At 42.6% G+C, this 25,435-nt stretch overlaps 1 protein-coding gene across 2 annotated transcripts in view; it reads left to right on the plus strand.

Moving 5' to 3' along the window:
* Positions 1–25,435, plus strand: part of LONP2 (lon peptidase 2, peroxisomal) — a 119,043-nt gene that overhangs the window by 91,075 nt on the left and 2,533 nt on the right. Inside the window, exons 13-16 of one of the 2 annotated variants that reach the window (XM_031002551.3) lie at positions 12,548–12,755; positions 13,143–13,333; positions 16,573–16,790; positions 21,629–21,674. In XM_031002551.3, the coding sequence (XP_030858411.3) occupies positions 12,548–12,755; positions 13,143–13,333; positions 16,573–16,790; positions 21,629–21,674 (663 nt within the window). Of the gene's footprint in view, positions 1–12,547; positions 12,756–13,142; positions 13,334–16,572; positions 16,995–21,628; positions 21,675–25,435 lie in introns of those variants that run through there. The other variant, XM_004057621.5, reaches the window with a different exon arrangement.

Here is a 25,435-nt window from a genome sequence, read left to right on the forward strand (position 1 = left end):
TGCCTTAAGATGGAAACTTTATTTCTATATGGTATTGTGTTTTAGTGCTTATTGTGATAATATGACTTGCCAGGAGCCAGAGATCCCAGCCATATCCTCTTTTAGAACCCCAGTCTCATTTTATTCTCTACCATTCAGTTCCATTTTAAGGACAATGCCTCTGACTTCTTCTTAGAAAAATTACATATTCTTATGTGTACTTTAAGGAGGGATTTCTTTGTGCTATCAAGGGCTTGGGGGAAGAGGCGGGGAATCAACCTGATACAGGTCTGAAAACATGAGCATAGCTTAGCTTCAGACTGTGCTAGTGTAGACCCAGATGACATCTTTCAGGAACCTATTGTTCCATTGTTAATAGTTCCTTTAGGGTTAAACCCACATGCAGGTCTAGCCCTATTTTCATCTTTCTCTCCTAACTGTACCTCACAGCAGAAGGCCTGGGTGCCAAGACTGAGTTGAAGCAGCTGATGGAAATAGATGTTAGACTATAACTGCTAAGGGCATTGTGAAATAATTTATAGGTGCTTAGATGAGCTTTCATAGGTTGGTTACTATAAAAATGTTTGTATTATACTACTGAATTTAGCTTTATCATCACCTCCTTATCAGTTTAAGGAAAAAATATTTTCAGAAAATAAATCTGATAAACTATGTAGAAGATAATCTCTCCATCTAACATTTGAAATCATTACCAGTAGATATGGTTTTCCTCAAGTTCTTACAACTGAGCAGATGAGAAATAGCCCCCAAGCCTGTCTTGTTTATCCATTTAAACTCTAAACTGGTCATTAAAGCTAATGAGCCTCTCTACAGAGCTCTCAGTTACAAGAATAGAACTTGTTTACTCTTGACAGTAAATCTGGACTTGAACAATAGAATCAGAAGCATTGTTTTGATTATTTGAATTCTTAAGATATCATGGATTTGAATTTTGAAGTGTTGAAAGAACTTGAGCAAAACATTGTTGATTGAGAAAGTGAACAAAACCTGCTTTCTCGTTCTGGGAGGATCCAGTGACTTTGTGAGTGAAGACGCAAACAGGTTTTGACTCCTGCATGGCCGATGACCTTTTTCTGTAGGCTTTCCAGAAAAGTACATTCCAACAGTTCTTTGAGGATTTAAACTAGAGCAGCAAATAAAGACAAAAGATTAATGCATGTCTCTGTTGCATATACCCCTCTCTCCCAGCCATTTCTGCTGATGTTAAGTTTGGAAGCATTGCTGACATTCCTGGATCATTAGCAAAGAAAGAGCCAAGAGAACAGAAATGAGAAATTTTATAAACACTGCTTACCAGTTACCCTTGTTAGCATCGGAGAACCTTATTTTCCTTGTAGCATGTGAGCTTTACATAGTAACACTTTTACCAACACGAGTCTGCAGAAAGACTCCAGTAGCCATTTTGTCTTTTATAGATAGCATCTTAGAGTGGAAGATGTGGTGTGTCACGTGCGTCCGTGCGGAGAGACCACCAAACAGGCTTTGTGTGAGCAACAAGGCTGTTATTTCACCTGGGTACAGGTGAGCTGAGTCCGAAAAGAGAGTCAGCGAAGGGAGATAGGGGTGGGGCCATTTCATAGGATTTGGGTGGGTAGTGGAAAATTACAGTCAAAGGGGGTTGTTCTCTTGCTGGCAGGGGCGGGGGTCACAAGGTGCTCAGTTGGGGAGCTTCTGAGCCAGGAGAAGGAATTTCACTAGGTTAATCGCTCAGTTAAGGTGGGACAGAAACAAATCACGATGGTGGAATGTCATCAGTTAAGGCAGGAACCAACCATTTTCACTTCTTTTGTGATTCTTCACTTGCTTCAGGCCATCTGGATGTATACATGCAGGTCACAGGGGATATGATGGCTTAGCTTGGGCTCAGAGGCCTGACATCATGTTTTGAGTGTTGGGAACATTGTGTTCATTTTTTTCATACTTGAAAGTGAGAACTCACCCTGTAGCCGGGGGTCTGTCTCTACCTGTAGTGGTCTGATGACCACCAGCCCCAAATTACTTAACCACACAGTCTACCTCTGCTTTTGCATCTATAAAATTAAGATTTATGGAACATTTCTTTTTTGTCTGTGAGGGCTGTCACTGTGCTAGGAGTGTAATTCCATTTTACATACAAGGGAAAAAGTTTAAAGAGATTAAATGAATTGTACAATTTCACGTAAGTGGCAGTTGGTGGAGTTAGGATTCAGACTCAGATCAGCTTATTCCAAGTCCATTATTCTTTCTACCTTTCTACAGTACCCTGTCAGGCCAAAATAATTCCTGCCCTTGTCTGCTAGAAGAGAGTGGCAGTGATGTATTAGAGTTTTTTAAAAAGGCATCTGCTCTACATCAGATACTCATTCATATTCTTACCAACTCTGTTGCTCTGTTTTGGAATGGGAGAGGCTGGGCTCAACTTGTTGACCACTCCCATTTTTGTATCTCTTGGCTATCAGGCACTGTGTAAGGCCCTCCACAAGTGATCATTTAATCCTCAGTCATGGTTGTCTTTCCAATAACAGTTGAGGAAACAGGCTTAGAGTATTTAAATAACTTGAGAGAAGACACAACTTATGCCAGAAATGAGATTTGGTTCTAGACCTGACCAACTCCAAACCTAGTGCTGTTTATTACTCTAGAAAAACATCACAGGCAACCTGAGCAGGGCCTCTGTTCGTTGCAGAGAGCTCACAGGTGGACCTGAGCAGGGCATCTGTTCTTTGCACTTCACAAGTGGCCAGTCTTATTTCTCTACTTCTTTGTGCTTTCCTAGGCAAAGAATCTGAAGAGAGAGGTTATACTAGGAATACTGGAATACATGTTGAGGTGTTCCCAAGATGTTATAAGATACCTTTCCTTTGTTTGTTTTTACTTTTTGAGATGAGGTCTCACTCTGTCACCTAGGCTGGAGTGCAGTGGCATGATCATAGCTCACTGCAACCTCCACCTCCTGGGCTCCCACTTCAGCCTCCTGAGTAGCTGGGACCACAGGCGTGTGCTACCATACCCAGCTAATTTTCTCTGTATTTTTTTGTAGAGATGGGGTTTCACCATGTTGTCCCAGACTGGTCTCAAACTCCTGAGCTCAAGCCATCCACCTGCCTCAGCCTCCCAAAGTGCTGGAATTATAGGCATGAGCCACCAAACCCAGCTGATACCTTTTTTTGGCTAAATGCCTGTATTCTCCCTTAGGGTAAATTACAGTCTAGGGTCTGTGGTTTCTTCTAGAAAGAGTTTGATTCATTTAATAAATACCTATTAAGGACCTAACATGTGCTTCTGGCAACACAGTAGTAAACAAGCAAGGTATGATGTCTGCCTTCATGGATCCCACTTTAATGCAGGAAAACAATAGACAAGTAAACAAATAATCACAAATTGAAGTTGATGCTATAGAGAAAACAAACAGGGTGGTACTGAGATAGTAACTACTCTAACTATATCTGAGGTCTGTCTTAGAGGTAGAAGTAGACATGCTGATGGGAAACATTTGGGGAATGAAGGAAACAGTTATCAAAACGGACTTATAGGTTTCTGGCCAGAGTGACAGGGCATGTGTGTAGTAGTGCTGTTTACTGAGATGGGGAAGACTCGGGGAGGGAGATGAGGAGAGAGTGTTGCAAAGAAAACTGAGAGCTCTTTTGAACACATTACAACTGAAATATCCAGGCTGGGCGCAGTGGCTCATGCCTGTAATCCCAGCACTTTGGGAGGCTGAGGCAGGTGGATTGCTTGAGTCTGGGAGTTCAAGACCAGCCTGGGCGACACGGCAAAATCCCTTCTCTACAAAAAATACAAAAATTAGCTGGGTGTGGTGGCTTACGCCTGTAGTCACAACTACTTGGGAGGCTGAGGTGGGAGGATCACTTGAGCCTGGGAGACGGAGGTTGCAATGAGCCAAGATCACGCCACTGCATTCCAGCCTGGGTGACAGAATAAGACCCTGTCTCAAAAAAATAAAATAAAAGTTAGAAATATCTGTGAGGCATAGAAGTAGAGACATTTGGACATTCAGATCTATTGCTCAGAGGAAATACCCAAGATGGAGATTTTAGAATTGTTAGAAAATAGAGGATATTTAGAGCCCCAGATATTGAGGCTTTCACATCACCTAAGAAAAAAGGATACATTTTTAAAAAGCAGGTAGTTTAGAAGCAAGCCCTGAAGAACAACATTATTTAGGGATCATACAGAGAGAAGAAGAGCCAACAAAGAAGTCAGGAAAAACAGAAAGGGACTGGGAAGGAACAAGCCTTCAGGGAAGAGGAAAACCAGGATGTTGTGCTGCCATAGAGACAGAAGAGGAGAGTATTTCAAGAAAGAGGGGACATCAAAATGTGTTTACTGTTTGAGAGATCAAAGAAGATCAAGGTCAGAACAAATGTGTATTGGATTTGATGGCATGAAGGTTGTTGGTGACCTTGAAAGAGATTTCACAAGGAAGGAGTGGTGGGGATGGTAGAAATTGGAGTATGTTGAAGAGAGAATGGGAGGCGAGGAAGTAGAATTAGTGTGTAGGCAGCTCTTTAGAAGTTTGGCTGTAAACAATTGCAGAGAAATGAGGCAGCTAGAAGAGAATATGGATGTCAAAGGGAGAATGTTTTCAAAATAGTAGCTGCTGCTAAGAGTAATCCAGTAGAGAGCACAGACTGATGTTGCAGGACAGAGCAGTGGTACGATAGAAACAAAGTCTCCAGGAAAGTGAGAGGGGGTGGGACCCCCAAAGCACCAGTGAGGAAATGGCTTTTGTTGGGAGAAGGGATACCTTTTGCGGGATATTATGTAGAAAGGGACAAGAATATTGAGTTATTTATAAGGAAAAGATTATAATGATGGGGCTAACGTGTGTGAGCTGCACAAGAGAGGAGTGAAGTTAGGGCAGAGCTGCTGTATGATGGGAATGTGCTGGAGTTCATGGCTTGAGTACAGGCGAGCTAGAAGGATAAGAAATGATGGTCATGGGTTTCAGAGGTAGTATGGTTTCTGTTGGTGATAAGTACCTGGAAGAGGGTGGCTGAGTTCAGGAGGCAGTTCTTTAAAGAACTGAGAAGCCAGGTTCTGGGAGAGCATCATGCCTTCACTGAAGACACCCAGGGTGATAGCAGGGGCTGGGGCAGAAAGGAAGGAGCAGAGTTTAGAATCTTCCTGAATGTCAGAGACAGTGAAGAGAGAGTCAGGATGGTAAAGCCAGCTGCCATAAGCAGGGGCTCAGAAGGGTAGAAGAATAAGGCCTGAAAGTTGCAAGGCAGCCTCTTACTGACTAAATTATAAACTTAGTCTCCTTGAGCTTGATGTCTTCCTCTGATAAATGGTGGTAAGCATGTGCACGTTATCACAGAGTTCGAATTTGGTGAGTCAGTGTACCCACTGCATTGCCCAGTAATACTAAAAAAGAAAAAACAAATACTAATTTCTGCAACTACCATACTCCCTAAAAACAGAGACCTATCCCCAATCACCAAAAAATCCCCATTGTTTTTCTAATCCAAATTTTGTACATATTTAATAACCTTATATCACCACTTAATATTTTTTTACTTTCATTGAAGATGAATCTACAAAAATATATTAATGTCAAAAAATATTACTGACCTGGCAAACTGGCAGTTGGGAAGTAAGGTAAGAAGGCACACTTTTATTAATTAATAATATCTTTTGTATTCCCTAAACAGATTGAAAAATGGTGGATTAGTTCATTCTTGCATTCCTATAAAGAAATACCTGAAACCAGGCACAGTGGCTCATGCCTGTAAATCCCAGCACTTTGGGAGGCCAAGGTGGGCGGATCGCTTGAGTTCGAGACCAACCTGGGCAGCAAAGTGAGACCCAGTCTCTACAAAAAATACAAAATATTACCCGGAAGGCTGAGGTGCGATCCACCTGAGCCCAGAAGGTTGAGGCTGCAGTGAGCTGTGATCACACCATTGCACTCTAGCCTAGGTGACAGAGTGAAAACTCTGTCTCAAAAAAAACAAAGAACCACCTGAGACTGGGTAATTTATAAAGAAAAGAGGTTTAATTGGCTCACGGTTCTGAAGGTTCTAAAGGAAGCATAGGTCCAGCATTAGGCCAGGTGCATTGGCTCACACCTGTAATCCCAGCACTTTGGGAGGCCAAGGGCAGGCAGATCGTGAGGTCAGGATTTCGAGACCAGCCTGGCCAATATGGTGAAACCCTGTCTCTACTAAAAATACAAAATTAGCTGGGCGTGGTGGCGCACACCTGTAGTCTCAGCTACTCGGGAGGCCGAGGCAGAAGAATCGCTTGAACCCAGGAGGCAGAGGTTGCAATGAGCCGAGATCGTGTCACTGCAGTCCAGCTTGGGACACAGAGCGAGACTCCATCTCAAAAATAAATAAATAAATAAATAAATAGCTCCAGCATCAGCCTCTGGGGAGGCCTCAGGAAACTTACAGCCTTGGCAGAAAGTGAAGGGGGAGCAGGCATGTCATGTGGCCAGAGCAGGAGCAAGAGTGCAGGAGGGGGGAGGTGGCCACACGCTTTTAAACACCCACCTCCCACAAGAACTCACTCACTATTGCGAGGACAGTACCAAGGGGATGGGGCTAAACCATTCATGAGAAATTTCCCTCTGTGATCCAGTCACCTCCCACCAGGCCCCACCTCCAGCACTGAGGATTATAGTTCAACGTGAGATTTGGTGGAGACACAGATCCAAACCATATCAAATGGGTTCTAGGAACTTAGCCTAGATTTCAGATTTAGGAACACAGTATCATAGGTCACCTTTTCAAAATACATAAAGTTTCCTACAGAAACAATATCAATTAAGTGCATGTTTTAAAAATAAAATAAAAATAAAGGTTACTACAAAAAAAGTGGGGAGGAGCAGGAGTGGGTGCAGGTATCCCCAGGAAGCCTAGGCATAGCTCACACTGCATGTGCTATCATGGCGAGACTCAGAACTGCCCCGAATCCGAGGAGGGGCCATGTGAGTAGGTGGGCCTAGGCACCTCCTCAGTCACTGGCTGTGCCCTTTCACTCTGTCACTGGGAGACAGAATCCTGAGTTTTCTGCTTCAGGGAGCCTGCATGGAAAGAGTAGGTCACTGCCGGAAATCAGGCTGGTTTTAGTAAAAGGAACGGACATTAGGCACCTCCAAAGGGACAAAGGACCAGTATACCTGGTTGGGGACAGGATTCTGTCATTTGATTATTCCTGACTCATGTTTTCATGAGGTAGTCCCCCACCTCATATAAAAGCCTCAGTGTTGGCTTCTGACCATGGTGTATGAAAAGCCCTTGTCTAAAGGTTACTGCCCTGAGAAAATAATAAAGGAAGAAGAGGATAGACATGAAGACACTTTAAAGCCTCCTGAGTAGAATGCATCCAGAAGCGAATTCCAGGAGATTCTGTCATCATGCTTGCCTTTCAAGCAAACAAAATTAGCTGCTAGAACTGAGAAAGAGTGTAAACACCAACTAAATGCCTCAAAGAATCATGGTAGTAAATTACTTCTCCATGTTGCTCCATATAAACCTGCTGTGCCACCTGTTGAAGGCAGCACTGATGCTGCATGTTCAGTCTGGTCCAAGGCCCCAACAGGAATCCGTTGTGCCAAGAAAAGGCCCTGCTGGAAGGATTGGAGAGCAGCTGGTTCTCAGCAATGCAAGCATCAGGCCAGGCTGGGGCTGCTTAATGCTGCTTAAGAGATGACAGTGGTGGCCCCAACACCTCTCCAAGGGATGTAGAATCTGCTCTTCCCATTTCTGAATGCTACTGAAACAAATCTACAACTAGAAAAATCAAATATTCATGAATTCAAGACTTGGGATCTCAGTACTAAGACTTTAAAGAAGTTGCCAGATGGATCGCTTCTGTGGTGACAGCCCTGGCAGGAGCATTCAAGTGCTCTATGAGCTACAAAACAAACCAGTTGATGGTGTGAACACCACTACAGAGCAACCTGCACACCACAGCAATTTGACAGCTCAGCTTCTGTGTCTCACGTGGCGCCGTGCTTGTCCTTGGAAAGAAGGCCTACAAAATTCTTCATATCTCCATTCCTTGACATCTGCTGGCAAACTCCCACTCATATTTTAAGACTCAGCCTCTCCTGTGACACCTGTGTCTTCTCTCCAAACAGGGAGGGACGCTTGCCTCTTCAGAGCTCCCCACACTGGAGTATAACTGCTCCTGTGTCTGATGCCCTTAGTCTCTCAGTGCCAGGAGATATTCATGCTTATGTCCCCATCGCCTGTAACAGAGCCTGCATCAGGATGCTTGGTAAAGGACTGTTGAATGAATGTCAAATATGGGTCCCTCTGATGGGTCTATATGTGTTGATCTAGGATTGGAAGGGTCACAAAGAGTTGTGCATACTTACAATTTCAATCAAATATCACTATTTTTAGTTAAGAGGGAAGAGTAGTGTGAAATTGGCAATAATTAGATACTCCAAATGTTCTTTAAAAACTAATAGCATTGACGTATTCAGAATGCAATCAGCCGGGCACAGCAGCTCACACCTGTAATCCCAGCACTTTGGGAGGCTGAGGCAGGTGGATCATGAGGTCAGGAGTTCGAGACCAGCCTGGCCAAGATTGTGAAACCCCCGTCTCTACTAAAAATACAAAAATTAGCCGGGCATGATGACGCACGCCTGTAGTCCCAGCTACTTGGGAGGCTGAGGCAGGAGAATTGCTTGAACCCAGGAGGTGGAGGTTGCAGTGAGCCCAGATCGTGCCATTGCACTCCAGCCTGGGCGACGAGCAAAACTCCGTCTAAAAAAAAAAAAGAATGCAATCATACATTAGAATACACATTCTGTTTTTAGATTTTTAGTTAAATATTTTAAATACTTCCTTAATCTGCATATTTACCTTATTGATAGATTTCAGAAGAAATTGATCATTTCATGGAACAAGATTTATTAGACACATAAGGAAAGTGAATCATAACAACTGTACAGGTGGGAAATTGAACAACAAAAATGACCCTGAGATACCCACATTCTACTTTGGCATATAGTGGGAAAAACATTCTAGACTTCAAGTCTAGGCGTATCTTGGCTAATGTAACCGATGACTTCACAAACCATTTATGGGACTAGAAGCTGAAAGGAAAGTACTGGTGGATAAACATCATATTGAAATTATATTGAGTCACTTATTTGCTATAAAACACAAATTGTTTTGTGTAAAGGGGTTAAGATGGCTGGAAAACTGTCTCCATTCAAGAGCAAGAAAGCAGCATGTGTCTTACCCTGTACCTTCATTTTTACTTGTACTTCATCATTTCTGAGGGAGAAATACGTGGAAACCAGATGCTTGATATAGTTTCAGAACACGTCCTTAAAGAATATGACTCCAAGTCTAAGAATTGTAGGTCCTTTGCTTCTTAGATAACTACTGTTAGCCTTGATCACAGAGATTCCAGGTTTGATAATAACGTCAGTTCTCCCCACTGTGTATATAGATGTTAAGTTACACAGATTTGGCATTATTCCCATTTTCAGGTTAATATCAGAACACTTGTTATCAAGTCAGGATAGTAATTGTGAGCCTAGATGCTCTAGGTTTGGCCATACGTAGTTATCTACACCACCCACTGTTCCAATTAACAATTTACCAGTTGCTTCTACCCAAAGTACCAAGACTCTCCAGCAAATGGGGAATATTGGAAACTGGCTTGGCTTCTTGAAGCAACATGGTAATCAATAAGAATCTTGGCTGGGCATGGTGGCTCATGCCTTCAGTCCCAGCACTTTAGGAGGCCGAGATGGGAAGATGGGAAGATCGCTCAAGCCCAGGAGTTCAAGACCAGCCTGGGCGACATCATGAAACCCCATCTCTACAAAAAAATACAAAAATTAGCTGGGTATGGTCGTGGGTGCCTGTAGTCCCAGCTGCTGGGGAGCTGAGGTGGGAGATCACCTGAGCCCAGGAGGCAGTTGCAGTGAGCCAAGGTTGCACCACTGCACTCCAGCCTGGGCGACAGAGTGAGACTCTGTCTCAAAACAAACAAAACAACAATCTGGCTGGGCGCGGTCGCTAATGTCTGTAATCCCAACACTCTGGGAGGCTGAGGAGGCAGATCACTTGAGGTCAGGAGTTCGAGACCAGCCTGGCCAACATGGTGAAACCCGTCTCTATTAAAAATACAAAAATTAGCCGGGCATGGTGGCACACACCTGTAATGCCAGCTACTTGGGAGGCTGAGGCAAGAGAATTGCTTGAACCAGGAGGCAGAGGTTGCAGTGAGCTGAGATCATGCCTCTGCACTCCAGCCTGAGCTACAGAGCGAGACTCTGTCTCAAAAAAACAAAAAACAAAAACAAGAAGAATCTTACTACTGCTTCTTTGGGGATTTTGGGGATACTTTTGGTATTATTTTGACAAATGAATTTTGAGGATTCAAATATAAGAAAGGGATTATTCTTGGTAGAGTTAACAAAATTGTACCGAATGACTTTTTGTGTTAAACACGATTCATTCACCCAACCCTAGAAAGGAGCCTGAATGAAGTCTAATTTGGGTGACAGATTCCCACACAAATTAGATGTATGTCATTCAGGTATAGAGAATTGATTTTATATTAGAAAAAACAAAGCTTGTGAACAGTTTTATAAATAACTGTTTCATGATTTTCCTTAAGTAGTACTGATCTCTTACATATAGATCTTTTGTGTCTTTCTCCTCAAGTTAGTATAGAACAGGGCAAGTGGCAAAGCTCGAGGAAAGTGTGACCTGAGGTACATGCTGTCAGCTCGATGCTGGAGTTTGGCCTCTCCAATCTCTAACCTGTTAAATGAAGTTAATTAGAATTAATTTTTTTTAATGTAGGTTTACTACTGAAAATAAGTGCTCGGCCAGACGCAGAGCTCACGCCTGTAATCCCAGCACTTTGGGAGGCTGAGGCTGGCGGATCACCTGAAGTCAGGAGTTTGAGACCAGCCTGGCCAACATGGCGAAACACTGTCTCTATTAAAAATACAAAAATTAGCTGGGTGTGGTGACACATGCCTGTAATCCCAGCCACTCGGAGCCTGAGGCAGGAGAACTGCTTGAACCCAGGAGGCGGAGGTTGCATTGAGCCAAGATTGCGACATTGCACTCCAGCCCAGGCGACAGAGTGAGACTCATGTCTCAAAAAAAAAAAAAAAAAAAGAGGAAAAGAAGTGCCCAATAGCTTCAATGGATGCCACATAATTTTGGAATAATTTTTACAATCAGGAATTTCATTGTCCAAGCCCCTTAGAAAAAGAAGCAACCCAGCCCCATACCCAGAAAGTCAAGCTGTATACTGCTGTTCCTTAGTGAGACGGTCAACTCTCAGTAGAAAAATCTCCTGTTTGGATTAGTGCTTAGTTGACCTATTGTGTTCAGTTCCTCTAACATGAGTAACTTCTATTGGATAGGAAAATTTGAAGCTCAAAGGGTGTAATGAGAGTTAACATTACTGATTTTCCACTGTTACTTTTTAGTGTTTTCATAACTTGGATGTGTTAACCTATGGCCCATCAACTATGCTCCTAGTCTCAGGTGACAACATGTTCAATTTAAGATGGCAGGCAGTACAGTGGACCTCTCTCATCCCATGGGAAGGAACCCAGGATGTTCATTATGTAGTATTGTATAGTCTCTGCAGCAGTAATAGAGAAAGTTAAAGGTAAGCGGTGGAGAAGTAAAATCTAGAGTTTCTAATATAACCCTTCTCACTTTTCAAAAAAAATAAGAGGGTCTCACCATATTGCCCACGCTGGTCTCTATCGAACTCCTGGGCTCAAGCGATCCTGTCGCCTCAGCCTCCCAAAGTGCTAGGATTACAGGCATGAGCCATTGTGCATGGCCAAGCTCACTCTTCTTAAAGGTCTGCTAATAAGAGGGTTTCTACTTTTTGAAACAAATTCATGATTACCTAAAATGAAGCTAGGTTATGAAGTATATATAAATATGCAGCTCAATAGGCTGGGTGTGGTGGCTCACACCTGTAATCCCAGCACTTTGGGAGGCTGAGGCAGGCAGATCACTTGAGGTCAGGAGTTTGAGACCAGCCTGGCCAACACGGTTAGACCACATCTCTACAAAAAATACAAAAATTAGCGGGTGTGGTGGCCTGTGTGCGCCCATAGTACCAGCCACTTGGGAGGCAGAGGCAGGAGAATCACTTGAAGCCAGGAGGCAGAGTTTTCAGTGAGCTGAAATTGTGTCACTGTACTTCAGCCTGGGCAATGGAGTGAGACTGTCTCAAAATATATATATATTTGCAGCCCAATAAAGATACTTAGATAAAACTATTGGGTTTATTCCTTGAAAACTAGGGCATGTGTAGCTAGATCTGGCTCATAAAAAGCAAAGTTATTTACGTATATGTTAAGGTAAAATTGCTTCTGATAAATGTCAAAGAGGAAGTTTAGGTCTTTCTTCTGGCAGAAAGCCAGAGAGTAAGTGCTGAATGTGACGCAGAATCATGTTAGGTAACAAGGACTTTGAGGTAAGTGGCTGAAGTCTTCTGTGGAGTCAGCCGACTCTTGCAGGATTGTGTGGTATCAGTCACCTTCAGCATTTGCCAACCCAACTCTGGTCATTCTTCTTCTTTCAAGGTATCTCAGCGTTTGAGTCAGCCAGGAGTAGCAATAGGTTTGGCTTGGACTCCCTTAGGTGGAGAAATCATGTTCGTGGAGGCGAGTCGAATGGATGGCGAGGGCCAGTTAACTCTGACCGGCCAGCTCGGGGACGTGATGAAGGAGTCCGCCCACCTCGCTATCAGCTGGCTCCGCAGCAACGCAAAGAAGTACCAGCTGACCAATGGTAGGAGCCTGCACCCGGCCAGGCAGGCGTGACCCAGGAGGCGGCACCATTCCATGGCGGAGACTGGCATGAGCTCGAGACTGCCAGTTACACATCTAGCAAAGTACACGCCGTTTTGAACCCCTGTGGAAATCCTAGTTCCCATTTCAGGACTATTTGACTAGTGCCTGAAGTAGAAACTAATTCAAAAGGTTTATTTTGTTTTAATCCGACTTAGAGTAGAATGGAACTGTTCTTCCACACCCTCACTCAAATTGTACTGTCCACCAATATTTTGAAGAATTCATTTACCCAAAACATTCATTTTTGTTTGTGACTTTTTTTTTTAGGAGAAAAAGAAAACAGGTTTAATTTTTCTACATTAAAGTCCCTTTTTCCTTTTTAAAGCTTTTGGAAGTTTTGATCTTCTTGACAACACAGACATCCATCTGCACTTCCCAGCTGGAGCTGTCACAAAAGATGGACCATCTGCTGGAGTTACCATAGTAACCTGTCTCGCCTCACTTTTTAGTGGGCGGCTGGTACGTTCAGATGTAGCCATGACTGGAGAAATTACACTGAGAGGTCTTGTTCTTCCAGTAAGTATGAAAAAAACAATTTATATGGTTATTTTTTATTTAATTTTTGAAAATTAATATTATTTTTAAATACGAGTTTGCCTTCTTTCTATGAAAACCTTGGTTTTAAGTATATATTAAATTTTTATGCCTGTAACTAATTCATATTTTAAAATTTTGATCAAATAAAAGAAAAACTGACAATTTTTCACATTTTCCTTTTTTTTTTTTTTTTTTGAAATAGACAGGTCTCACTCTGTTGCCCAAGCTGGAGTGCAGTGGTGTGACTGTAGCTCACTATAGCCACCAAGTCCTGGGCTCAAGCGATCCTCCTGTCTGTCTCCCGAATAGCTGGGACTATAGGAGCACGCCACCATGCTCAGCTAATTTATTTTATTTTGCGTAAAGACAGGGTCTCTCTGTGTTGTCCAGGCTTGTCTCGAACTCCAGGTCTCATGCAGTCCTCTCATCTCCACCTCCCAAAGTGCTGGGATTACAGGCGTGAGCCACCGCATTCAGCCCACGTTTCCCATTCTAAGATTTGCTAAGGGAAAAAAATATTAGTGTGGTCATCAGAAATATTGGCAGTTACATGAAAATTTGAGGCCTTGTTCTACTTGACAGATTGTTAAAGATATAGCACATGTGCAAAATGGGATAGTAGTTGTTTTTAAGCTTTAAGCCCATTTCTTAAATTTGAAGTTTCTTTGAGACCTCCTGTCCCCCTGCAGAAAACTTTGCTAGTATAGAATGGAAACTCTAATAAAGATTAACCATAGCTAATGACTGCATTTTGAAAAGGTTCTATACATGTGGGGTCTTGAGGCTCCAGATCCTAAACTGCTTATAAAAATAGTGTGATAAAATGTACAGAACTTGAGAGTATTTAAAGTTATTAGTTGAGTATTAGTCTACAACAGACTAGACTACAATTTAGTCCACAACAAGATTTTGGCAGGTTCATAGCAAGATGAGGAAAAAAAAAGAAATAGTCTTTTTTCTTTTTTCTATCGAGATGGAGTCCGGCTCTCTTACCCAGGTTGGAGTACAGTGGCACAATCTTGGCTCACTGCAACCTCTGCCTCCCAAGTTGAAGTGATTCTCCTGCCTGAGTCTCTCAACTAGCTGGGATTACAAGCATGCGCCACCACGCCTGGATAATTTTTTCTATTTTTAGAACCTCCATAGAACAAATGGGTTTTCTACTTGGTCCCCTCTCAGAGCAAATCGTAGCCCAAGTAAAGGCTTCTGCAGCCTCAGGAGAGACAGCCACAGCGGCCTGGGGTACACCTTCAGCTCCAGACCATTACAAGAGGCAGGATGGAAAGCAGCAGCACTTGAAAGAAAGGTCTGCGAAAGCTGGAGAAAACCTCCTTCGAGAACAGAGGACAAGACGGGGCTTTGAGATTTGAAAGTGGTCAAAGAATTATTCAGGAAAAAACTATAGTGAAAAACAATTTGTTGTTAGAACTCCAACATCTAAAAGGAGTTCTAACAAACAGGAAAATGGAATGGAACAAATTATCCAAGAAATAACTGAACATTTCCTAGAAGTTAAGGCATCTTGAGATCGAAAGGACCATTACTAACCAGGAAAAACACTGACACTGGATGTGCAGTACCTTCAGAACTATGAGGGAAAATGGGCCAGGCGTGGCGGCTGACGTCTGTAATCCCAGCACTTTGGGAGGCTAAACAGGAGGATAGCTTAAGTCCAGGAGTTCAAGATCAGCCTGGGAAATATCTCTCTACAAAAAATTGTTTTAAAAATAGTAAGGAGGCTGGGTGTGGTGGCTCACGCCTGTAACTCCAACACTTTGGGAGGCCAAGGTGGGCGTATCACTTGAGGTTAGGAGTTTGAGACCAGCCTGGCCAACATGGTGAAACCCTGTCTCTACTAAAAATACAAAAAATTATCCGGATGTAGTGGCGCATGCCTGTAATCCCAGCTACTCAGGAGGCTGAGGCAGGAGAATCGCTTGAACCTGGGAGGCAGAAGTTGCAGTGAGCCAAGATTGTGCCACTGCACTCTAGCTTGGGTGACAGAGTAAGACTGTCTCAAAAAAAAAAAAAAAAAAAAAAGTAATGAAAGCTGTGAGGGAAAATGTTTTAAATCTAGTCTTGTATACATGGCCTTAATATCAATCAAGTGTGAAAGTAAAATATTTTCAAACATGCAAGGAATCAGTTCATCTTACACTCTTTTGAAGAAGGTACTTTGAAGGAGTACTTCAGCAGCATGAACAAAACCTTGAAAGAAGATGCCAGTGGGGCGGGAAGGCCTGGAGCAGCCAGCCAGTCTTAATTGGAGCAGATGCAACACATTACCCCAAAGCAAGAATACTCCATACTCTTCAAGTTCCTATGGGCCAGGAATTCAGGAGAGGCTGAGCTGGGTTCTTGTGGCCCAGGGTCTCTGGCCTTACAGTCTAGGTTCTAGCCAGGCTGCAGTCACATGAAGGCTGACAGGCTGGAGAAACTGCTTCCATGGTGGTTGACTCATGTGACTGGCAAATTGGTCCCATCTAGTGGCAGGAGGCCCCAGTTCCTCACCTGATGGACCTGCCCATAGGCTGCTTGAGTGACGTCAGACATTATGACTGGCCGCCTCCAGGGCAGGTGATCAAGAGAGATTCAGGCAGCAACTCTCGTTTTTTGTGACTCAGCCGTGGAGATCATACAGCATCACTCCCACCACACTCTGTTTCTTACCGAGTCACAAAGCCTGGCCCACATTCAAGCAGGGGGACCATTGTAGACATGTTTGAAAGCCACCATAGGAGCCTAGTTTAGGGATACGTTTTCTTCATTAACCAGCATGGAGGTTCTGGCTTTAAACCTGTAGAGAGGGAAGTAACCCCAGCACACAGCTAAGCTCTGCAGGAGCGGCGCTCATGGTCAGAATCATGTGCTGCTTTTTCAGATCAACCTAAAGACAAGACGGTTGTGATTACACCTGAATGCCAGTTTACTTTGACAGCATTTATAAAAACAATCATTGACAGAAGAGGAGCTCATACCTATCAACAATTTAGAATCCCCCTCATCAGAGTCTTTAATATAACACCAATTGAAACATTAAAAAAAGGTTACTACTTATCCTTTTTCCTGGTTTTCCTAGCTCATGCTATAACAAAACGGAAGATGATTTGGATGTTTTAAAATAGTAGTGGTTAAATTCAGTGAAAGAAAGCTGAGTCAGGGTTTCTTTCAGCTTGAGGGTGATCATTAACCCTAAAAACTTTTTTCTCTCCTTACAGGTGGGTGGAATTAAAGACAAAGTGCTGGCGGCACACAGAGCGGGACTGAAGCAAGTCATTATTCCTCGGAGAAATGAAAAAGACCTTGAGGGAATCCCAGGCAACGTACGACAGGATTTAAGTTTTGTCACAGCAAGCTGCCTGGATGAGGTTCTTAATGCAGCTTTTGATGGTGGCTTTACTGTCAAGACCAGACCTGGTCTGTTAAATAGCAAACTGTAGGTCCAAATCTCAACTTTTTAGAATTTTAAGTTATGAAGTGCTCAAAGGTACTGACACAGTTGATTTTATTCACACCATTAGGGGTATGTAAGATGTCCCTGTTTTATAAACATAATCACAACAGTAATAAACCTCAAGTAGTGGCTAGTGTTTAGTATAGAAATATAAGATGTTGATTTAGTAAACTGATAAAAATCGAATTCTTGTCTTTTTAGTGGGATCCTTACTGTCCCTGGAAAGATACAGCATAGTGGTTCTCAGCACAGTCTCCAGAACAGAAGCATCTGTAGTACCTGGTAACTTGTTAGAAATGTACATTCTCAGGCTCCACAGCAGGCCGCCTGAATCAAATCCTGGGAGGTGGGGACAGAAATCTGTGTTTTAAGAAGCCTTCCAGGTAATTCTGCTGCACACTCAAGTTCAGGAACCACCGGTATAGACCATTACCTTAGTGGATTTACCTGTAGAGTTTATTGGATCCTGAAACCAATCAATTACTTAGAATTAGGCAAAGATGAAAGTATAGCCAACTGTTCTGGGCTATATATATATATTCAAGTGGGCCGGGCGTGATGGCTCACACCTGTAATTCCAGCACTTTGGGAGGTCGAGGTAGGCAGATCACCGAGCCCAAGAGTTCAAGACAATCCTGGCCAACGGCGAAACTCTGTCTCTACAAAAAATATACAGGCGTGTTAGCATGTGCCTGTAATCCCAGCTTCTTGGGAAGCTTAGGCACAAGAATTGCCTGAACCCAGGAGGTGGAGGTTGCAGTGAGCTGGGATTGCGCCATTGCACTCCAGCCTGGCTGACAGAGCAAGACTGTCTCTAAAAAAGAAAAGACTCAAGTGGACCCTACAATGAAGCCTACACATCCCAATAGAAGCCCCTTCTTATGCTGAGGGAAGCAGCCCTCAGAACATGATAGCTTGTATCCAGCAGAGTGGCACGTGCTGGCACACCTCACAGAAGCACCCTGGCCCTGGATGCCTGCAACCTCAGAAGAGTGCAGCTCCCAGAGGGAGGCAGCCATCCATCTGGGATGGTCCTAAGCATGGAATCCTAACTCCTGATTCCATCTCCTATTTCTTGCTTGGCTACGCCAGTTCCCAAATCTGGTAGATGTCCATGCCCATGTGCTCCTGCTGGGACTCAATTCAGGCTATGTATGACTATGAAGTCAGGCTCATCTGCTTACTGGCTGTGTGAACTTTTTGTATCTTGGTTTTCTTCATCCATGAAATCCAAGTAATACTACCTAATTGTTACTGTGGAGATTAAGTTCAAATGCAATGTGAAGTAATATTAAGCAATTTCTAGTTATTATTCTAGCCAGTAATGGACTTCAGAATCTTTTATTACACAATATAAGAATATGTATGTAAAGACATTTTGGAATTCCCTGGATGAGAAGGAAGTCTGGGCTGGGCATGGTGGCTCACACCTGTAACCCCAGCACTTTAGGAAATCGAGGCGAGTGGATCACTTAAGCTTAGGAGTTCAAGGCCAGCCTGGGCAACATGGCAAAACCCCATTTCTACAAAAAATACAAAAATTAGCTGGGCATGGTGGCACCCGCCTGTAGTCCAGCTACTTGAGGCTGAGGTGGGAGGATGAGGGAGGTCGGGGCTGCAGTGAGCCAAGATCACGCCACTGCACTCCAGCACCCTGGGCGACAGAGTGAGACCCTGTCTCAAAAAAAAAAAAAAAAAAAGATTCGGCCAAAATACTGTGATAAAATAGCAGGCCTGCTGATAAAAGTTTATCTGAATGCATTGAGAGGAAAAGTCCAGACCTAGGACTGGTTATAGCAGTTGGAGAGAAAGAACATCAGGATGTTTGAAAATATGCCATTGACTATCTTAACTACTGTAATTTTATCATTTCCAACGTCATCTAATGGGGGACTAGAACAAACTGTGAATTCACTTTCAGCAACCAGAGGGCGCTAATCCACACCCACATCGCTCTGCCCTGTTCCACCCAGCAGGGGCAACAAGGATATAACTTGGGGTTCTCGGTATTCTTCCTTTAGTCCTGACACAGGCAGCCTTGCACTTTGTAGCAGCGGGAGGGCACTTGCTTTAAGCATGTCTTTCGAAAGGCATCCATTGAGAGAATAATGCATTCTCCCCTTGCTATGTATGATATGGAACAGTATGACCATTGCACTAGCTTTTTGTTTGTTTTGTTTTGTTTTTTTAATTCCAGGGGTGGGAGGTTGGTTGGTTGAAGTCTAAGCTCTTCCTTTTTCACCTGTTTTTTTTTTTTTTGGCGGGGGGGCGGTTAGGGGTGGGGCGGGTGGGGAAGAGCCAAAATTCTAACCATTTTTAAGCATATAATTTGGGGCTATCAGTTACTGGATCTAAGCATGTCCACTATACACACTTTTTTTTTTTTTTTGAGATGGAGTCTTGCTCTGTTACCCAGGCTGCACTGCAGTGGCATGATCTCGGCTCACTGCAACCTCTGCCTCCCCAGTTCGAGCAATTCTCGTGCCTCAGCCTCCCAAGTAGCTGGGACTACAGGTGTGTGCCACCACGCACAGCTAATTTTTGTATTTTTTAGTAGAGACAGGGTTTCACCATGTTGGCCAGGCTGGTCTCAAACTCCCAACCTCAAATGATCCGGCCATGTTGGCCTCCCAAATTGCTGGCATTACAGGCGTGAGCCACCACACCCGGCTTACATGCATTTTTTACCACAAACTGAAACTCTGTACCCACTGAAAAAGAGCTCCAAATTCCACCCTCACCCCAGACCCTGGTAACCACTATTACACTTTCTCTCTGAATTTCCCTTCATATGAGTGGGATCAAACAAGAGTTGTCCTTTTGTGTTTAGCATTCTTAGCAAGCCATCAACTGCTTGAACAGTCACTGGGGCAACTACTTTTCGCCCAGTGTCCTCCAGAAAAGAAAGATCTGGAGGGTCAGGCCACTCTTTTCCTTCAAAATAATGGGGTGCAGAAGGGAAGGGATGAACCTCTTCCTCCTTTGCCACTTTAGCTTTAGCTCAAAGGAACTCCAACTTTTTATTATTTGCAACAGTTAGCTTTCTTTGTTTCACATCTCTGCCTTGCAGAACGATGACCTATCAAGGTGTTTTGTCAAACAAAAACTAATACTTTCCCTGGGAAAAAGCCATGTGGTAGCAAGTACCAGAAATTTTTATGGCCAAATAATACACCACTATATCCATAGACCGCATTTGGTTTATCCACTCATCTGCTGATTGTTTCCCCCTCTTGGGTATTATGAGTAATGCTATGAACATGGATGTACACATCTCTCTTGAAGTCCCTTCTTAGGTCCTTTAGGGATACATATCCAGGAGCAGAACTACTAGATCACATATGCTAAGGTCTCAATGTCCCCCCACCAAATTCATATGTTGAAGCAACCACCAACGTGATAGGTGAGGCTTTAGGAGGTGATTATGTCATGAGAGCTCCATCCTCATTAATGGATTTAGTGCCTTTATAAAGGGGCTCAAGGGAACCAATTACCTCCTTTTTGCCCTTCGATTCCCTTCCACCATATGAGGACACAGCAACAGGCCCCATCCTAGAAGCTGAGACTGGGCCCTCAATAGATACCAGTCTGCCAGCACGCTGATCGTGGGCTTCTCAGTCTTCAGAACTATGAGAAATAAATTCATACTTTTAAATTACCCAGTCTCAGGTATTCTGTTACGGTAACACAAATGACTAAGACAACAGGATAATTCTGTTTAACTTTTTGAGAACTGCCAAACTTTTCCACCGCAGCTGCACCATTTGACATTCCTTCCAGCAATGCACAAATGTTCCAGTTTCTCCACATCCTTGCCAGCACTCATTTTCTGGGTTTTTTATAATAGCCCTCCAAATGGGTGTGACGTATTTTGATTCTATGTCCCTAATGACTAGTGATGTTGAGCATTTTCTAGCATTGATTTTTAAGATGTTACCCAAAGACCCCTTGTATCAAAATAAGCTGGATTTTTTAATTGAAAATTATTAACTCTAGGAATTTTAGTTAACTAGACTTAGGGATATGTGTATTTTACCAGTATTCCACGTTTTATGCATGGGTTTTTAAAACTTCTCAAGTATTAAAACTAAAAGCTTTAGGTGCTTTGCTTATCAAGAAATCCTACACTGTCCACTGGAGGCATCCATGTTTTTACTTGGCTCTGCCCCTTTAGTGGTCCCTCTGAACCTTACCTCAAACCATGCATCTGGGGCAGAGATCCTTACTTGCTTGGTGGTTACAAATGCAAATACAGTGAAGAATGTCATCTTTGTGATTGTTCCTGAAATAGTTCACGAGAAATCCATGACCGTAAAGTACTGTGATAGTGATGTCTACCACTGTGAGCTTCCAGTACTAGGTGATTGGTCTGCATTTACAGTGACCAAAATCAACTATGTGGCCAGGCAATTCACTGCTGAGGGCTTTGGATTTTCCTTTATGAACTACTGAAATGAGGTCAACTTGACTATTACTATGGGACATTTTGCTACAAAGAATGTTTTGCCAATTCCCTTTCCAAATCTAAAATTTATTTTAACCAGGATTTTAGATGTAAACATCAAGTAGTTTTGGTTGTTTCAATGAAGTAACATGTTTAAGCTCACATTATTTGAAGTACTTCAGTTCCTATCCCCATGAAAATTGTATCCAGCAGCTAAAAAAAAAAAAAAAAAGACTACAGTTAGTTAGTCCTTATCCAATTTGATGATTTATGGTCCAACACTAATGCTCATTTTTTGTTTTTTTTGTTTTACGAACATTTGGTGGATACCACAATGAAAACTGCACTTAAAAAAAAAAAACAAAAACGCTGAAAGAGGAAGGAAATATCAAAAAGGTCTGAATAGACAACAGGCAAATCTGGTGAGTGGTCATTGAGATGTTTTAAAAGTTACAGCAAAAGGACTTCTAAAACAATTTTAGGAAAAGCTTTGTCATGAAAATTCATTTCTTTGGAAATACTAGTTTGTACTTAATGACACTGTCAACACATTTCTAGGCAATACAAACTCTTGAGGCTAAATGCTCATCCTGACATGACAGTGCAAGCCTGTCAAAATGTGACCCCAAAACCAGGTGTCCTTTTGCTCCATTATTTATATCTGTAAACCTGTTATTCTTTTCAGAATTTAGAAAGGCCTAAGAAAATTACATCTATGATAATAAAGTGTATTTCTTTGTCAAGTTTCTAGAGCTATATAAGGATAGCGAAAATATTTGGTTCAGCAAGAAACTGGGGTATCAAGCCAGGCATAATAAGCACTTTATAGCACATCTAGCCTTCCTCATTCCCTTACGCAGTGGACATCATACCCTTTTGTGGAGGAGGGACCAGGCAGAGATGGTATTTAAATAAAAACTGGTAGATACAGGGTCAGAAGTCAACCCAGGCAGTTAGAATCTACAACCCACACTGTTTGCCACCAAATCTTAGTAGATGCTTGATAAGGAATTTTGTTTGGATGGTGCCATTTTTAGATAAACGTACGTTTCTTTTGGTAAATTCAGGTTAGGATCATAAGCAGTAAACTACCAAATACTCCTTTGTGTTTTGAACATGCACACTGGATGAGTGGGGAGGGGAATGACAAAGCTTCAAACTCCGGGTATCTGTAACACTCTATCTGTACCTTTCATGTTTAACCTACACAAATACCACAGTCCTGCGTGGTAGTTCACACACACTATTCACCCTGTCGAGTTTCGACATTACTTTTATGTCCATTCTAATGCAGCAGTCACAGACTGACCCCCCAGGTATGTTGGATTTGATCCATTATTTTCTTAATTTGGATTACTTACCAATTCTTCTAATCAGGAGTGTGAATGAAATAGAATTCTACCATTAGTAGAATCACTGCAGATGTTTCTGAATATGAAGAGCTTTTGGGGGTTGGAGGCGGCACACTATTATTTTGGTGAGCTAAGCTATCTACAGCCACATACATACGTTTGAAGTCTGCAGAAATGTGGGTCTTAAAATCATACATATTACAATAAAAATTACAAAGGAAAAACTGTTCCCCAACAATTAACACACCAAACTGGCCCATGATTAAATAGGACAATTTCAAGTTTAAGGGTATAAAAGCAATAGAACAAAGTTAATAAGTATCTCCCATACCTACCCCTTGTACAGCCTCCTGAAAGACACCAAAAATAAGAAATGGAGGAAGTCTTCGTTATAACAAGCAATTTCAGGACAAGAGTTATGCCTCATAAATCAAATGTGTAATGGACCAAGAAATATGGCTATAGATCTTACCTCTATAGGCTAAGAATATGAAGACCCACATGCAAATAGTTAATACTAACATGTCAAGCTTATTAACTGTTAAACACAAAATGTACTACCTTAATTTGCTTAAATTAGCAAACATGAGGTGAAAATGAAAATGGAAAACTTCACACAGTTACTGGTGTCCTCTGGAACCTCTCCAGAAAGCAATGATGAAGTGTGTAAAAAATAATCCCAAGATTATAAACAGAAAACATACAGATATGTTCATGGTTTACTTATATCCAGCAAGAACCCAGGTAAAATTACAGTGAATCCTCAAACTAACAAAAATTATTTTTCCAAGATTATTAAAGTGGTGAAACACTCAGATGATCATGTTGTGTGATGAAAGGGCTACACGGTAATACATAAAAGGGCTCCCAATATCTTTGAAAATAGACATGTGGCTGGAGCCAGCTGCTCATGCCTGTAATCCCAGCACTTCAGGAGGCCAAGGCAGGAGGATCACTTGAGCCCAAGGGGTTTGAGACCAGCCTGGGCAACATAGGGAGACCCCATCTCCACAAATTTAATTAGCCAAGCATGATGCTATCTATACACCTGTACTCTCAGCTACGCAGGAGGATGAGATGGGAGGATCACTTGAGCCCAGGAGTTTGAGGCTGCAGTGAACCGATTGCACCATTATACTCCAGCCTGGGTGACAGAGGATGAGCACATGTACATACACATAAAAAAAACTGGAAAAATAAAAATGTCACCTGAGTGGACAGCTAAGATTACAGATCTCAATTGTATGTGCAGTTTTATAATTTCCAAAGTCTACATGAACTTTATAATCAAAACAATAGTAAAACTACAAAATGATATACCTCCACGAATATACCCAATGTTTTGTTTTTTGAGCCAAGAGTCTCAGTCCGTCACCCAGGCTGGAATGCAGTGATATGATCTTGGCTCACTGCAACCTCCGCTTCCTGGGTTCAAGGGATTCCTCTGCCTCAGCTTCCCTAATAGGGTATGCCATCATGCTTGGCTTTTTTGTACTTTTAGTAGAGACAGGGTTTCACCATGTTGGTCTCGAACTCCTGACCTTAAGTGATCTGCCCACCTTGGCCTCTCAAAGTGCTGGGATTACAGGTATGAGCCACAGCGTCCAGCCACGTTTATTCTGAAAGATATTGGGAGCCCTTTTACATATTGTAATGTAACCCTTTCACCATACAACATTAAATATGGAATAAAAGTCACTTTTTCCAAGCACATGCTAATGAACAGACCTGAATATAAATCTGTGGTTGAACTGTTATTCTCTTTCACCATAAAAATGGCTACGCAAGGCCGGGTGCGGTGGCTCACGCCTATAATCCCAGCACTTGGGAGGCAGGCGGATCACAAGGTCAGGAGATTTGAGAACATCTTGGCCAACATGGTGAAACCCCGTCTCTACTAAAAATATAAAAATTGGCCGGGCATGGTGGCACGTGCCTGTAGTCCCAGCTACTCTGGAGGCTGAGGAAGGAGAATCGCTTAAACCCGGGAGGCCGAGGTTGCAGTGAGCCGAGATCATGCCACTGCACTCCAGCCTGGGTGACAAGAGTGAAACTCCGTCTCAAAAAAAAAAAAAAGCTCCACAAGCACATTATAACCAGTTCAAAAGATAATATTTATGTAAGGAAGAGACTACACAATCATCTTTTCTGAAAATGGATAACAGAAATAAACTCTTATCCAAAATTATCCAGAATCAGTGGTGGGATAAGGGTGAAGTCCAAATTTTCATTGACTTTCTAGGCTTACAGTACCCATAAAAACCACACAAAGTTCTCTTTCACCATTCAGAAGGCAATTTCAGAATCTTGCCATGTGCCTCAAAGTAATTAGCAACAGTTAACTACATGGTACTGAAGGCATAATGGTAGCTAACATTCGCTGGATGCTGATATGAGCAAAGCACTGTTTCAGGTAACATACCTGTGCCCCATTTAAAGGTTTTAAGTATCTACCATAATTTAACCCCACTTTACACATTAGGAAACTGGGGCCCAAGGTCACACAGCTGGTTAGTGGGGTAGAGCCGAGACTGGCAGTTAGGTGCCGGGAAGTCTGGCTGCAGAACCAAGGCTCTTAGCCACTAGGCTATGAAATAGTGAATTTATTATATCATTGTGCTTTTTTAAAGAGGTGAAAAGTGGTCAGCATTTTAGTCATTCTCCTGACACTTGTAAGAATCAAAATGTGGGCAAGAGAGGCAGGGCATGGGAAAGACTAATCCAGAGGTCATATACCCAGTTATTTGCTGTGATTTAGAGTATAAGTCTACCACACTTAAAAATGACAACACACAGCTTTCTGCTATATAATTAAAGTATGGAATGAAACA

The sequence above is a fragment of the Gorilla gorilla genome, chromosome 18, assembly GCF_029281585.2.
Source record: "Gorilla gorilla gorilla isolate KB3781 chromosome 18, NHGRI_mGorGor1-v2.1_pri, whole genome shotgun sequence".
Classification (NCBI taxonomy): domain Eukaryota; kingdom Metazoa; phylum Chordata; class Mammalia; order Primates; family Hominidae; genus Gorilla; species Gorilla gorilla.